Genomic DNA, 14,238 nt, shown 5'->3' on the forward strand with positions numbered 1-14,238 from the left:
ATACAATTGCCAAAGAGAAAATTGGGGGTATATTCATTTACGTTAAAGTTTGAACAAATTGGTTCAAACTAGTTCTAATTACTACTACTAGTTCTTAGTAAGTGTTTTATTTTTCCCTCACTGTCCAGATTCCACTGAAATACTGTACATGTACCTGTTTCAATGATTTCTCTTTTCAGTTTCTTGTGTACTTACTTCTTCCATTCGGTAACCATCAAACACATATACATAATGACCAGGTCGGCCAACAAATCTGAAAGTGATGACAATATAAAATTAAGAAATAAAAAGTTAACTTCAGCAATATAATTGTTCTTTCATACTAGTTAAAACACTTCAGAACTAGATGCTTCAACTAATGAATGTAAAAGACTGAAAACTTCAATTATTTGAATTTTTTTCAAAGTATTATGCCTATACACTTTTCTACTACATACTGACAAAATAATTCTACTAAAATATTTTTCTGTGCTAAGAGCAAAAATCTCACTCCCTTGATTAGAGATCACAGACAAAACTGGCAATATGTATTCCAAATCACATGCTCTTGGCATCTGAGTAATCCCCTGAATGGAGGGCATTATTACACACCTATGCATAATCAAGGTTCTTTAAATTGTGTCGATGTTCTTCTCACTAAATTGGGAGAAACAGTGAAATTGACTTGATTATGACCACATGACACCAAAAAAAGGGTTAGAAAAGAAAGAAGTCATTTTTCATATTTTTCATTAATGTCCTATAATATTTACATCTTCTGGTAAATTTTATCATTGATTTTTAAATCAATGATGCCGCATAGGATTAGTAAAAAACATAGATTAACTGACTTTACAGCCCCCAAGAGGAATGTAAATTAATATGAATCAGAATTCAGAAGATGCTTTAAATATTTTTGCTGAAGTTTTAGCAAATAGTTATTTTAAGTTTCCCATTCAAAAGCATGTGAAATGCTGTGGATAACTGTGTCCCAAAGGACAATGATCCTGGACCACAGGAAGTAACATTTTATTTAGCAGAACAGCTGAATTAGTTTTTTGGTCTACCAGTTTATTTGCCAAAATATTCAACTTCCAGTTGACTAACTATGTTGTAATTTAACTTGGGCAAAGAGTGCAAAATGTGAAGAAAGTGATAGGGAAAATAGTTCCACAATTTTAAACCAAACTGGAAAGTAGTGCTTCAAGAAAAAATTACTAAAAGCTGAAAAGTGAACAAAAGTGAGAATTAGTATTCATTCACAGACCTTCATTTTTACACTGAAAGGAATTAGTTTCTAAGCTGTGGATTATTTTTAGTAAGAAAATAATTGCATTTCAGAACAATGCTCTACTTTGAAGAAAGAAAGAACAGCACTCAAAACAGCACTCAACGTCAGGCCCTCTCATTCAAGTGCTAGGCTTAGACAATTTTTGTCATAACTGGTGAAGTTGGCCCAAATCAAAATTAGTTAGGCAGCTCTTTGCCTGTATTTTTGAACACAGATACATATCTGTGTTCACATCTATGTGCATATCTTTCTATCCATCTATCTGTATATAAATACATAAAAGACATTTGTCCTACCTTCCTTTAAAAAAGGCAACATAAAAAATTGGTGCATATGAATTCACAAACTTCAATAGGAATGCCTTCAAAATCAGTCTCTCCTCAAAAGTTTTCTCTGTTTTTGGTACCTCTGAAGAAGTAAAAAAGAAAGAAAGCAAACCAGAGAAATCAATTAGTAAATATGTAAACATCCATGATATCCCTGAATACAATACTGAACTACAAACTTCAGGTTCATACTGTTTTTTATTTCATACTTTTAATTTCTATTGAAGCACGTTAACTCCTTCACCATCTGACTCTGAATTTCCAAAGAGTTCTTCCAATCTTGCAGTCGGAAATTAAAGATGCTTCGGTAGAAACATTAATAATGACAATGTAATGAACTTGATTTAAAGTTGCCTATGGTTGTCTATGCAATATGGTAATATCAAAAACTAACAAATCTGGATAGCTTGCCTGAATCTGACAATACCTCAGTTCTTCTCTCATCTTTTTCACTGTGCTGCTGATAAATCTAGGCAGACCACATCAGCTTCCTCTGCTTCATGCCATGTCTGTGAAATCTTAGCTCAGACCTACAAGTACTCTGACATTTATGATTGAATATATAATAGTATTAAATATATTTTATTAGTATAAGGTGTACATTGGTAAAAAATAGCAATAAAACAGAGGGAGGGAAGGAGAAGAAAAACGATAAAGATACAACTTATATTTACACAGCTCTACTAGCTATCTAGAGTGTAAAGAAAAAGAATTAGTTCTTGGTATTCAACTCCATAAAGCTAAAGTGGAACATACATATACGTGTGTGTATATATATATGTATATATATATACACATATATATGTGTGTGTGCATATGTAGGTATCTCCAAAAGAAATGCCTCCTATTATTTCAATATAAACTACAAGAGATACAAAAAAACACAATAACACTGTTTTATAGAGCAGATTCTCAGCTACAAAACTATTTTTCAATATAGTCACAATTAGCTATGTATTTTTGGCTGTCATAAAAATCTGCACCTGGGGTGATGACCCACTGTTTTACAGATGCTATGGTGGCGTAGTTGCTAGGAAAATGTTGACTATGCCATCCAACTTTCACTGTGTAAACATCCACTGCTTGCTCTCCATAAACACTCAGCAAGTGTTGATGAATGTCAGTGGATGCAATTTTTTCCCTGTGGAGGAATTCAACTGTACACTTTTGCTTCATATATACATTTACGTCAGCCAACATTTTGTCTGATTGCCCCTCTGCTGCCATCAGTCACACTGTGACAAAAATGTATCAGAATACTGTTGTGAAGATTCAACATCTACTGTCACACCATCAACATCTGCCTCAGATGTCATGGGCCAATACAATAAAATAAGAGGCATCACTTTGGAGCAGCCCTCATATATTAATGCATATATCAGTTAAACAGTTGAAGAAAGCAGTAGTACTCTTAGTTCGTGAGTTATGAAAACAAAACACAGATTTTCTTTCAGAAAAATATGTATAAGCCCTTTTTCTATAATGAGATCTTCATTTAAAGATTATATCTGGGATAAATTTTGTACTGCTATGCTCATCATGAGCTTTCAATTAATATGAGAGCAGATAATTTTACTACGCTAAGTTCTTAACTGAAATTCTGTAGCAGAATTGATGAGATAAATCCAGTTTTAAGAACTTCATTAAAAATAGTGCTGTGCTTGTGCAATTGTTTTATTTTTTTGTTCGTTTGTTTATATTTGTTTTCTTTTAAAAAGAAAGGAAAGGAGAAAGAAAGAAAGAAACAATATTTATTTGAACACTAAGGAAATAACAAATTGCTGATAAGCCCCACAGCCTAGTGTTACTTGTGATCTTTCCAACCATATCCTCATAAGAACTCAACATGTAGTCTGATGAGCCATCCTTCACCTATTTGTATAGAAAACCCAAATTAAGTCTTCAAACAATTTGAAAAATTTGTAGATAACCCCATATGACAGATAGATCTATAGAACAGCTCAGAGCAACAGGAATACCCAGTAACAGCACTGCAGTTTTTAAACTGAGGGAGAGAAACTCTAGCTTTTGCCTCGTGCAGAACTCCCACAAAGATGAGATCAGCCACTGGACAAAAATTTGCACACCACAGATGGTTCCAGAGATTCATTCAGCTCCTCATTCCCTCCCCATTCTCAGATATGCTATTACTAATAGAAGTATGCAGAGAATTTACCCTATAGTTAGAGGAGTCTATTATGCAATAAATGGGTTCAGCTAGAATAGACACATTAGAAAGAGAAAACTCTCCAAACCAAGCCAATATACTCATAATAAATATCTGTATGTGCAGCATGTGACACAAAAAAATTGGGTATCTGAAACTTTCCAGGTGGAGAATGAGCATAGATATCTGGTGTGAGCCTTAGTTCACTAAATACATTGCTGCCTTTGTAAGTCACAAACACAAGAAGCTTTAAATTTGTCTCTATTTGACTGACCCTTCTTTGATCTTGGTGAAATTCAGAGTGAGAAAGTGAGTTCTAAATCATGTCTGTCATTATCTGCTTACTGAAGGTGACATGTTCAACTTTACAATACCAGGATATAATCTGCACTTCTGCTGTTATGATCTAGAATAAAGGGATATCATTGCCTTGCTTTGCTGTGTATAGAAGCAGATGCATTATTTTGATCCTATGAAGAATGCAATTGATATCAGTGGTACTACTCTTGTGCTTACAGATGTACTTAATTTTTCACCCAAAGCACGGAGTGTTTGGTGTTGGAATAGAACCCTATGTTTTCAAGAGTTGTTCTTCTTACCCAACAAGCATGCTCCTCGGCTTTTACATTAGCTACAATGTAAAAAGAAAATTAAGCACATCTTGATCTGTGCAGCACAATGGAAGTTCATCATGTAAACATTTATCACCATTAATGAATTGTATTAAAAAAAACATTTTGGTTATGGTTGGTATCTGAGACAAGCACTAGAGAAAGTTGACTGAATGAACTTTCTAACTTACGTGATTTGTAATACTACAAATATTTAAAACTTAAGCAACTCTAACTAAGGAGTTGATCGTTTTTGTTTGGATTTGCCCAAACACTGCCGTTTGCTGACATGTCAGGTACGGATGTTTGCGTTATGTTATTTTTAGCATATAGCAAGATTAGAAAGAAATGCAAAGTGATGGGGAGAATAATCTGAAAGCAAGAAAGAAATTCTTCTTTCTCTCACAATTCAGAGCTGTACACTTTCTCAAGGCTGATGATTCCTTCTGCGCTTGCCCCACATATGCAACAGCATTTCCCAGCTTTAGCCTGGAACCCTACAGGGAAGAGAAGCTTCAACTTCTTTTCCTTCTACTCTTTCCACACAACAATGTCATGCCCTAAAAACTATGCCATTTCTTACCTGGGCAGGTACAGTTGACAAAACTGCTCAGGTCATGCACAGTTTGTAACTTTTCAGTTATATGAAAGCTGAAAATCTGGATACAGCTTTGACCTGAATGATACGAAGCAGGAGCTTCATTAAACTAGCACAGAATTAATTTATATAAATCTGTTAGATTCTGCCCAAAGCCTGATGCAAAATAGAAACGATCAAACAAATTAACCCCATATGACTTTTTTTTTTTTCCCAGAATGCTTTGCTTAGTCTTCTGTTCTTTCAAATACTTTTGGAATCTAATATAAATGCTACAACTGTCCTTACTGGTACTGTATTTCAAAAATTCAGGACTCAACTCAACCTATATGATAACTACAAAACTTAGAAATAGGACTAAAATAGATGGTTTCACTTTAGACTTTTCTTGGGAAAGTGAGAATAAAGAAGCATAAGTTATGAGTTCCTAATGTTTTAGATCCAAACAGCTTCAGATCCCTGCAATTTCTCATGGGAGGCAGTATAAGATTTTGAATGGGTAAGTCAAGTTCCAATTGCCAAGAAGTTTCTCATTTGACTGCCTAAGTTGAGATACCCAAAAATTAACAAAGCAGAGCACTTATTACAATTATAGACATCTGTAGTCACCAATTGTCTTCCAGTCCTGAGAATAACTGACTTCACTTTCCTAGTGTTTGTAGCATCTAGAACTATAGGCAATATAAAAATATAGGAATCACTATTTAATGATAGCTGTTGTTAGCATTGTTAGAGTCCTATAAGTAGGCAGCTCTGGCCTAATCTATATGACAAAACAAAGCCCTAGCCTAACCTTCTATAGTTGTCAAAGAACCTTTAAATGACTCTAGTATATCACCAGTCTTATTATAATACAACGACATCAGAAAAATCAAACCCTTAATTAAAACAGGCATTATCATTAAAAAAGTCCAGTCTGGACAAATCTCTGTAACAGCAGAAAAATTCTTTGACCTGATTTAAAAAAAAAAAAAAAAATCACACCAGATAAATAACAGGGGAAGAATTTGCTTTGTAATAGTCAGCAGTGTCTTTATAACAACCCACTAACTTTCATCTCCTGGAGGTAAAAGTATATATCAACATACATACCAGGTCAAAAATTCTCAGCTAATTCTAGATCTTGGTACAGAGCCAGTGCAATGCAGAAATACCAGCTGAGATTCTGGAACTAGCACAGTTGTATTAACATGGCATTGTGGCCAAGATAATTAGTCCTATTAGTGGCACACTGCAAGTTGTGGCTCAAACCCTCAGTTTAAAAAGGCATGTCTGAGCATCTTGCCCCATAGGCCTGAATATTTTCACTGACATTCCTCCATGGGAAATATTCCTATTAGAACCTCCTTGAATATTCTCATGTCAATACGTGTAAATGTACTAATGAGGAATGTGGTGAGTTAGCTTTACCAATTTCTGTCAGCCATTTGGCTACAGCTCCATAAATTTCATCAAGTATGAGTATCACAACCAGATTAATGATGACAGCAGTTGCAGTCACAGTCACTCGAACATTTGACCTGGTTGTCTCATTTGTGCTGAGTGACAAAGCTGCTGATGTAGTAATGCGGTATACGATCACACCAAATACTGCAGAAAATGTCAGTGTAATCTGCAAAGAAATATACATACATGTTAGTTTAACTATTATACTAGCTTTTAAACAGAAGCACTGAATTATATGTTCAGTTTGTTCTATGACTTAGAACTCCATGGTTATTTCTTCAAGCAATGCAATAATGAGGAGATAATTAAACTAAAATTTGAGAACTCAAAACTAACAGGGACATAATAAAGAAAACGGATGCAGAATTATGAGCTAACACAACAATTCCTAAAAAAAAAAAAAAAAGGGCATTTTCTCTGATATTAAAGCTCCAGAAATAATCCATTCACTTTTGGTAAAACTCAGATGGTTCAGGTTCAAATGCAGGTATTAACAAAATCTTTTACCCGGCAATAGGTTCTGGTGGTTTGGAATGAAGGACCTACATTTGTGTGCAGCCAAGGAAGGAAGTCCTGCAGAAGAGCCACTTTACTCTCTGATAGCAATTCTGTTGGTGTAGCTATTGCTACAAATTCAAACATATAAATATTTCCCTTACTATTATTATTTTAAGATAAACAGTTATTAGAGATTCATTTCACATACCTGTCCTAAAAATCAGCCAGTATCCTGGGGTCCTTCAGGGGCTGACTCTGGCCCATAAGATGAGGAAATTCAGCACTCTGACTAAAAGTCAAATTCTCACAAGAAGAATTTGAATTTCACAAGACTATGCTGTTCTTGTTAAAGAAGTTCTCCAAAACCCACAAGAAAAGATCAATAAAATAACAACTAAAAAAATAGCCAATTTTCATAGCCATACCAAGAAAGAGAAAAGGTATATTTTCCTCTTCCATTTTTGCCTTTGGCAAGTATTCTAATGGGTATTTGTTACTATATGTAAAACATCTTGAGAACCTCAGATGAAAAAAACTACTTAAATGTGAATGATCAGACTATTGTAATTATTTCAGTGGGCCTAGAAGCCAAGATTCAAAGCACGAGTTTAGCAAAACTGAACTATTGATTTTAATGACTCAGTAAAACTTTATTGAATCTGAATTGGTTAAGCACTGGAATAGGCTCCCCAGGGTGGTAGTTGAGTCTAAAAAACCATTTGGATGTGGTGCTCAAGAACATGATTTAGCAAAGAATTGTTAGGGTAGTATGGTTAGGTTGTGGTTGGACTTGATTATCTTGAAGGTCTTTTCCAACCTGAGAAATTCTATAATTCTGTGATTCTCTGCATACAGAGGAATATTATTTTATGAATGGTACTAGATCAAAAGAATCAGAACAGGATTAAGAGCTAGTTTTTATAAGTTGCAGAAAAAAAGCTAGGCAAATTTTGTACTAGAGTATTCATTATAAACTGGAGAAAATCCTGGAGATATCAGACAGAATTCACAAACAATGTTTTCTGAGATAACTGTAATAAAATGTTAAATTTAAAAACACATTGCATTTTATCTCTTTAAAGGAATGATTCATTAATGTTAAATTAAATGGAGATAACCTACAAGTTTTTGGTTCATGCTAATATTTTTCATTCAAATCTTAGTCTAAAGAATAAGAATCTCAGTATACAATATTCTGAAGGAAAGTTTCCTTCCTTTTTTAGTTTTCACTACATTGCCTTTGTTGTTGTTCTTTTGATTTTTCTGCCAAGCATGCAAGCATACAATTTGCACAGCTCTTATTAACAGAAGTGGTTCAGGAACACACGGATCAGAACTATTACCTAACTCGGCCATTGAAGTTGCCCACTACCAATTGCCACATAGAGAGATTAAGGTTAATAATAAGAGAAAATAAAACAGAACTGTATTGTAGTAATCTAATTCACCTTGCATTTCTAGAGTCACTTGAAGCTTATTTTTCTTATTTTGGATCACAGCCACCTTCCCCTCCATCAACTTCCAAGAATTCTTTTTTCTGCTTCTTTTTTCTGTGAATTTCTTTATTTCTTTGACATTTTTACTCTTTTGATGGACAAGCAAAACCAGTGAAGTAAGTTTGCATGCATCATTCTGGAGCCAATGAGCAATCTGGACCTCCAAAGACAACTATCTCCATCACAAGCACCCACTTAAAAATAAAAGCTTTACAGTTTAGGAAGTAGAATAATCATAAGAATAGCCATCACTAAACAGAGAAAGTGGAAATTTCAACTGATTGATGCCATCATGTCAGAATTTTAATCTTGACCAAAAGATTTAAACAGAACATTAAAGGAGGATGAGATATTATCCTGGCACAAAACTTTGAGCCAAACTGATATCTTCCTCCAAGTAGGGTAACATTTTTATGTCCAAACAGTTCTCCAGTGGAACTATTCCAGAGTCAAGTATTATGCCATAGGAAATAGGGCAGTAGTGTTCAAAAGAAGGAACAGACTGAACTCTTCTGCCATGACTATAATTGGTTTTCTTCTTCTGTCTGAGTCAAGCACAAGTAACAGAAAGAAAGGTGATGCCAGACTACTCTCTTGCAGCAGCTACTAATGCTATTACACTCACAAATTTTTGCTGCAATATATACCTTCTAAGTGTAAAGTTTATGAATTGTGACATGCTATTACTAATGACATACAAGCAAAAATGGCACATGGACAGCTGGGGCTAGACCTCCTTCCACTAGTCTTACTGAGCAAAAATAAGATTTGTGAACTTAATTCAAAAATCCTTTCAAAAGAGGCTGCTTAAATCAAGTTTGGATATTGTGCCCTCTACAGTTAGGTATGAAAAGCTATGATAAGATTTTAAAGCACCTGTAAAACTGGGATTTGAAACACTGGAAATATATGGTGGCATAGAACAATATAAACTGGGTGTAGAGACTGAGCAAGAGAACTAGTACACTTAGTTAAGAAGAAAAAGGCCAGGAAAGAAAAACAAACACTATTCTGCTTGAAACAGAAATAAAGAGAAATCTTGCAATAAGAAAATTGTTAGCAGCTTTCAGGGATTAGAATTTTCAGGGAAACTCCACTATATAAAGTTGGGAAAGAGAAGAACAGAATACAACATCCAATGGCCTGCAGGCTGCAAGAGGCCAGCACAGCCCGTACTGTGGCCAGCCCCCTGCCACTATGCCTTCATGGCAGTGACTCCATCTCACTGAGAGGTGTGCCACCATCTGTCAGCAGCAACCAAACACTGGTGTGTCATCAGCACTGTACAAGCTCAAACCAGAACACATGGAGGTCACAATGTGGTGGTAACTCAAGTTATGGCAAATAGCTTTAAGCATTTTCATAAACTGGCTAAATATAGTACTATGAACAGTAAAAAATAAGCAGCCTTATGTTCCATTTTGATGCAGAAATTTGAGAACAGGTTTCAAGACTGCTGAAAAAATACAGCTTTTTCCACATATTTGCAACTCTATTTTCAGTCACACAAATACATAACCTGTGAGTTTTTAAATGGAATGTATAGTTACAATCAAATATGCAACTCAAAATTTGACCATACCTCTTTACTAGACTTTTATGAGGACTATCTTACCAGAGAAAAATATCCCTTGATTCACAATCCCACTTCATTTATGTCATCTTTTATTGGCAGTAATCATGAACAACTATTTTCAAGGATGAAGCACAGGAAGAGTAAAATTTCATTAAAAAAAAAATCACTGACAAGCATCTTAAGAACTTACTAAGGATTGCAACCACTTCAATGAAACCAGACTGATGTATTAGTTTCAAAAAAAACATATATTGTGTTAAATATTTTCTCTGTGGCCTAAGACAACTACTGTTCAGTAAATGGGACCCAAGCAAGCCAGTGTTAGGTACCCATACTAACTGAGTTTGTCTGCCTCACCTTTGGTCCTGGAAAAGATGATCTTAAATACCACTTTTCTGTACCCTCTTCTGCAGCACTGGAAATTACAGCCTGTGTGTGTGTAACTTTGTATCTGTGCCTGAGTATTCTAAATTCCATGATTTATGTAGTTTTTACAGCTAAAAACATTATCCTATGTGAATAACAACTGAGACTGATGAAACATTTATTTTCTGTAGTGCAATTCTACTGTAGATACTGACAGTAAAATTTCAATCTGGTGTTTTCAATTACTGTATAGCTAATGAGCAGGAAAAAAAAGTAGCATATAATAAAGAATAGATTAAAATCTTCATATAAAAGAGTGGAGATGGCTCTTCACCAAGAACAGACTTGAGTTTTATACATAGTTTAAAAGTTGTCTTCTGTAGGTGGTAATGCTTTACAAATGCTCGAAATATTCTAGAAGAATAATTGTGGCCACCCTTCCTAATGGTGAAAGGCAGCAGAGTTCCTCTAGTCGCCAGAGGGAACTGAAGAACTGGAGCTCTATATTTTACTTTTATAAATTTCCTTAAGATATTACCATAAGCAGGAGCAATAATACATAGGCTATGACACAGGAAAGCGCTTCAAGCTCATCGTTAGCAGAGATTTAAACATGAATTAAACTAACTTGATAACACCTGTAAGCACTATCTAAAAAAGAACAACTTGTTAAATTTAATCAGGTCTTTGTGCTTAGTCATAACCACTATTACTATGTGACTGGTAACATCCAAGCTAACTTTGAGAATGTAATTCTCTTAGTTACTTTTCAATTGCTGTTTCTTGTTCCATTTTATTCAGTAGCCAAAAAAAGCAAGTATTTTAAGCATAAGCATGATGTTTCAGTAATTCAAATCCCAAATTAGTGAAAACATACCAAAAAAAAAAAATCAATTGACTTATTAAAATGCAATTTTTTTTTTTTTTTCCAGAGACAAAAAATACTCTGGCTTAGCTAAGTCCCAGATAATGTCAGTCAGGGGTCTTGAATAAAAAGCAAAATGTTTCCTGTGACCTCAGGAAGACAACAGTCATTCAAAATTTTGTAAACATATACAAATATTTATGAATGACACACCTAATATTCACATTCAGATAAAATACACCTAGCATACAATAGATATATCTTTATACATATACTCACATTTATAAACATGTAAACATGAATTTGACTTGAATATGAACATGAAATGTCTTCTAGTATTAGAAAAAGGAAATTAAACCATCACATAACATCTTATGCAACATATGCAATTTGTAGTAAATTAGAAATACAAACTTGTACATATTTTAAAATAATTTAGTTCTTAAGTAAGTTTCCCACGTAAGAGGCTCGTGTGGTGCAAACTGGTATATTTCATTGTTAGGTGTGGATGAGAATGGTTTCTTGACAACAAACTGTAAGGTTTATAGCCAGTCTTTCATATTTCTCTTCACAAAATCTAGCAGTTTCATTACACAATCTGCTACAGAATTTCTCTAGAATCAGTGTCCATACTTTACAGTTATGGACCTGTACACCTTATTCTTGTTCCCAGGTGAGGATTGTATACCATGGTCTTCCACAACTACAATATAGTCCATCAGCATGTGTATTGGACAAATGTTTCTCAGCAGCATATTTATTTATCCTATACTTCACCTGTTCAGTAGGCTTCAAGTTTCTTAATATTAGAACACACTGAATTCCATGCATTCAAGGAAATACACAGTGGATTTCATTTTTTCAGATAATGGAGGATGGAGTAGAAGCCCTGTGGAGAGATGGCATCTAGCAACAAGCTGCTGTCATTACAGCATGTCATCCTCTCATAAGCAGCATTTGGAGGAAAAAAAAAAAGGATAAAGCTGGAGACATATTTTAAGCTCTATGAATTTGCCTAGTAGGACATGTGTTTCTCATCAACTGTAGGTCATTACCCTAGCTGTCTGCATATTTTAGCATTTTTGAGAGTATTACTCAGGTTTCCATCTAAGATACTCATCACTAAGTTTCTCACACCTAATAAGTTTGGAGAAATAGATTATATTACCATAAATAAAATCAGTCCAAAATTTACTGCATATCCAGGCATACGGTCATTCCAAGTCAACTTGTCTTCTCCATCCTGTGACAAAACACAAAATAGGCATTACAGAACTGTGCAAAAGCAAATATTAGAGTCCACAAATCTATCAGTGAAAAATATTCTTACTTTCCCTTCTCCTGTTCTAGAACAGAAGTTGATTATAAGACTTAGAAGATTTAGTCCAATATTTTTAAAGCAGACATTATGTTGAGGAAGAAAAGATTGGAAAAGTTTAAGAAAGACTATACAAAAGATACCTGAGAAATCAGAATGTAAAAAGTCACATGTAACTAGGTTTATAATATTTACAAAAAAAATAGCCAGGTATTTCTACATTTAATCACGTCAGGATTAGAACCTGAAATTCACTTTAATTTACTTTTAGTCACAGTAAGGTTCAACCACTCACTTTAAATTGCTTCTTGCAAAAATTCAGGAGAAATCATGAAAAGAATGCTATTTATCACTGAACCCAGATTTTCTGTCTAATGGCCTTATTAACTATATGTGGCCAGTAAGTTAATTCTTGTAATGATATCCTAATCATTCTTTGAGTACTTGGATTATAGAACAGAGGAATTACAAAGGCAAACCTCCTCTTTAAATTTCGCAGCCAACTTTGTTTTCTTCTTCTCTCTCATTATTGAATAATTTAAAGTATCTGTGATCAGTAAAATATTGCATGCTTTTACTTTCCCCAAACTCAAGTCCATCTCCTCTAAAAAAAAGAGGTATGAAAATAGGAAATATGATTTCCTCCTCTTAAATCTATGTAAAATAATAAGGTGGTTATTTTAAGATAAACTAAAACTTAACTAAACAAGTTAACTAAAGATTCAGAGCCCATTGCTGTTTGCAGTGGTGGTTCATTGAAATGCAATCCCATGGATGAGTACTTCACTTACACGGGAGTTAGCCCAGAGTTAGTTTGAAATTTAAATGAATTTATATCAGATTAGAACTGAGCTCAAAAGTTTTAAAATAAGCCATTTTTAAGATATGATTTTCCTCAGATAAAAATAAAAATAGAAAAGTATAACATCTTCATAAAAATCTTTCCTAAAGTACCAACAGTAATAGAGTATATACTCGAATCATAGAAGTGAACTCATTTTAGAGAATTTTCTGAGATGTAGAATTAGTCTGAAGATCATAGGAGCATAGAATCCCAGTGGGATGGGAGAGAGAATTGCTAAAAAACAAAGTAGAACTCACGGGTTGAGATAAAACTATTTTCTAAAATAGAGAAAAGGAAAAGGATAGTAGTTATGTCTGTACAAATATATCTATGAATGTATATAATAAGTGACGTAGAAGCAATTGCTCACCACCCCCTGACCAGTGCTCAACTAGTCCCCCAAGCAGTGGAAGAGAGCAAGATGAACTCCCACCACTTTCAAAACTCTTTCTTCATGATATTTTACAGTGCAGAATATGCCTTTGGCCAGTTTAAGTCAGCTATCCCAATGTTGTTCCCTCCCAGCTCCTTAGGCCCTTTGCCAAGAACAGCCTTGATTCTGTACAACACTACTTAGCAGTAACTATAAACATCAGTGTGTTATCAGCATTGTTTTTCTCCTAGAACCAGAACACCTGAAGAAAACATTACTGTTGAAAGGGTGATAGTCAACAGTTACTAACACACCAGGCCCTCATCCAACCTGGCCTTGAACACCTTCAGGGACAGGTCATCCACAACCCCTCTAGCCAACCTGTTGCAGCACCTCTCCACTCACCTCTCTGAAAAATTTTCCCCTGACGTCTAATCTGAATCTTCCCTCCCTTCATTTTAAACCATTCCCCTTTTTCTTACCA

At 34.6% G+C, this 14,238-nt stretch overlaps 1 protein-coding gene across 1 annotated transcript in view; it reads right to left on the minus strand.

Moving 5' to 3' along the window:
* ANO2 (anoctamin 2) overlaps nt 1-14,238 on the minus strand; it is a 203,288-nt gene that overhangs the window by 41,087 nt on the left and 147,963 nt on the right. The window contains exons 15-18 of the mRNA XM_046909597.1: nt 12,388-12,462; nt 6,383-6,584; nt 1,567-1,678; nt 196-253 (exon numbers count right to left, since the gene is read on the minus strand). Coding sequence (XP_046765553.1) covers nt 196-253; nt 1,567-1,678; nt 6,383-6,584; nt 12,388-12,462 — 447 coding nt within the window. The remainder of the gene's footprint in view (nt 1-195; nt 254-1,566; nt 1,679-6,382; nt 6,585-12,387; nt 12,463-14,238) is intronic.

The sequence above is a fragment of the Gallus gallus genome, chromosome 1, assembly GCF_016699485.2.
Source record: "Gallus gallus isolate bGalGal1 chromosome 1, bGalGal1.mat.broiler.GRCg7b, whole genome shotgun sequence".
NCBI classification, from domain to species: Eukaryota; Metazoa; Chordata; class Aves; order Galliformes; family Phasianidae; genus Gallus; species Gallus gallus.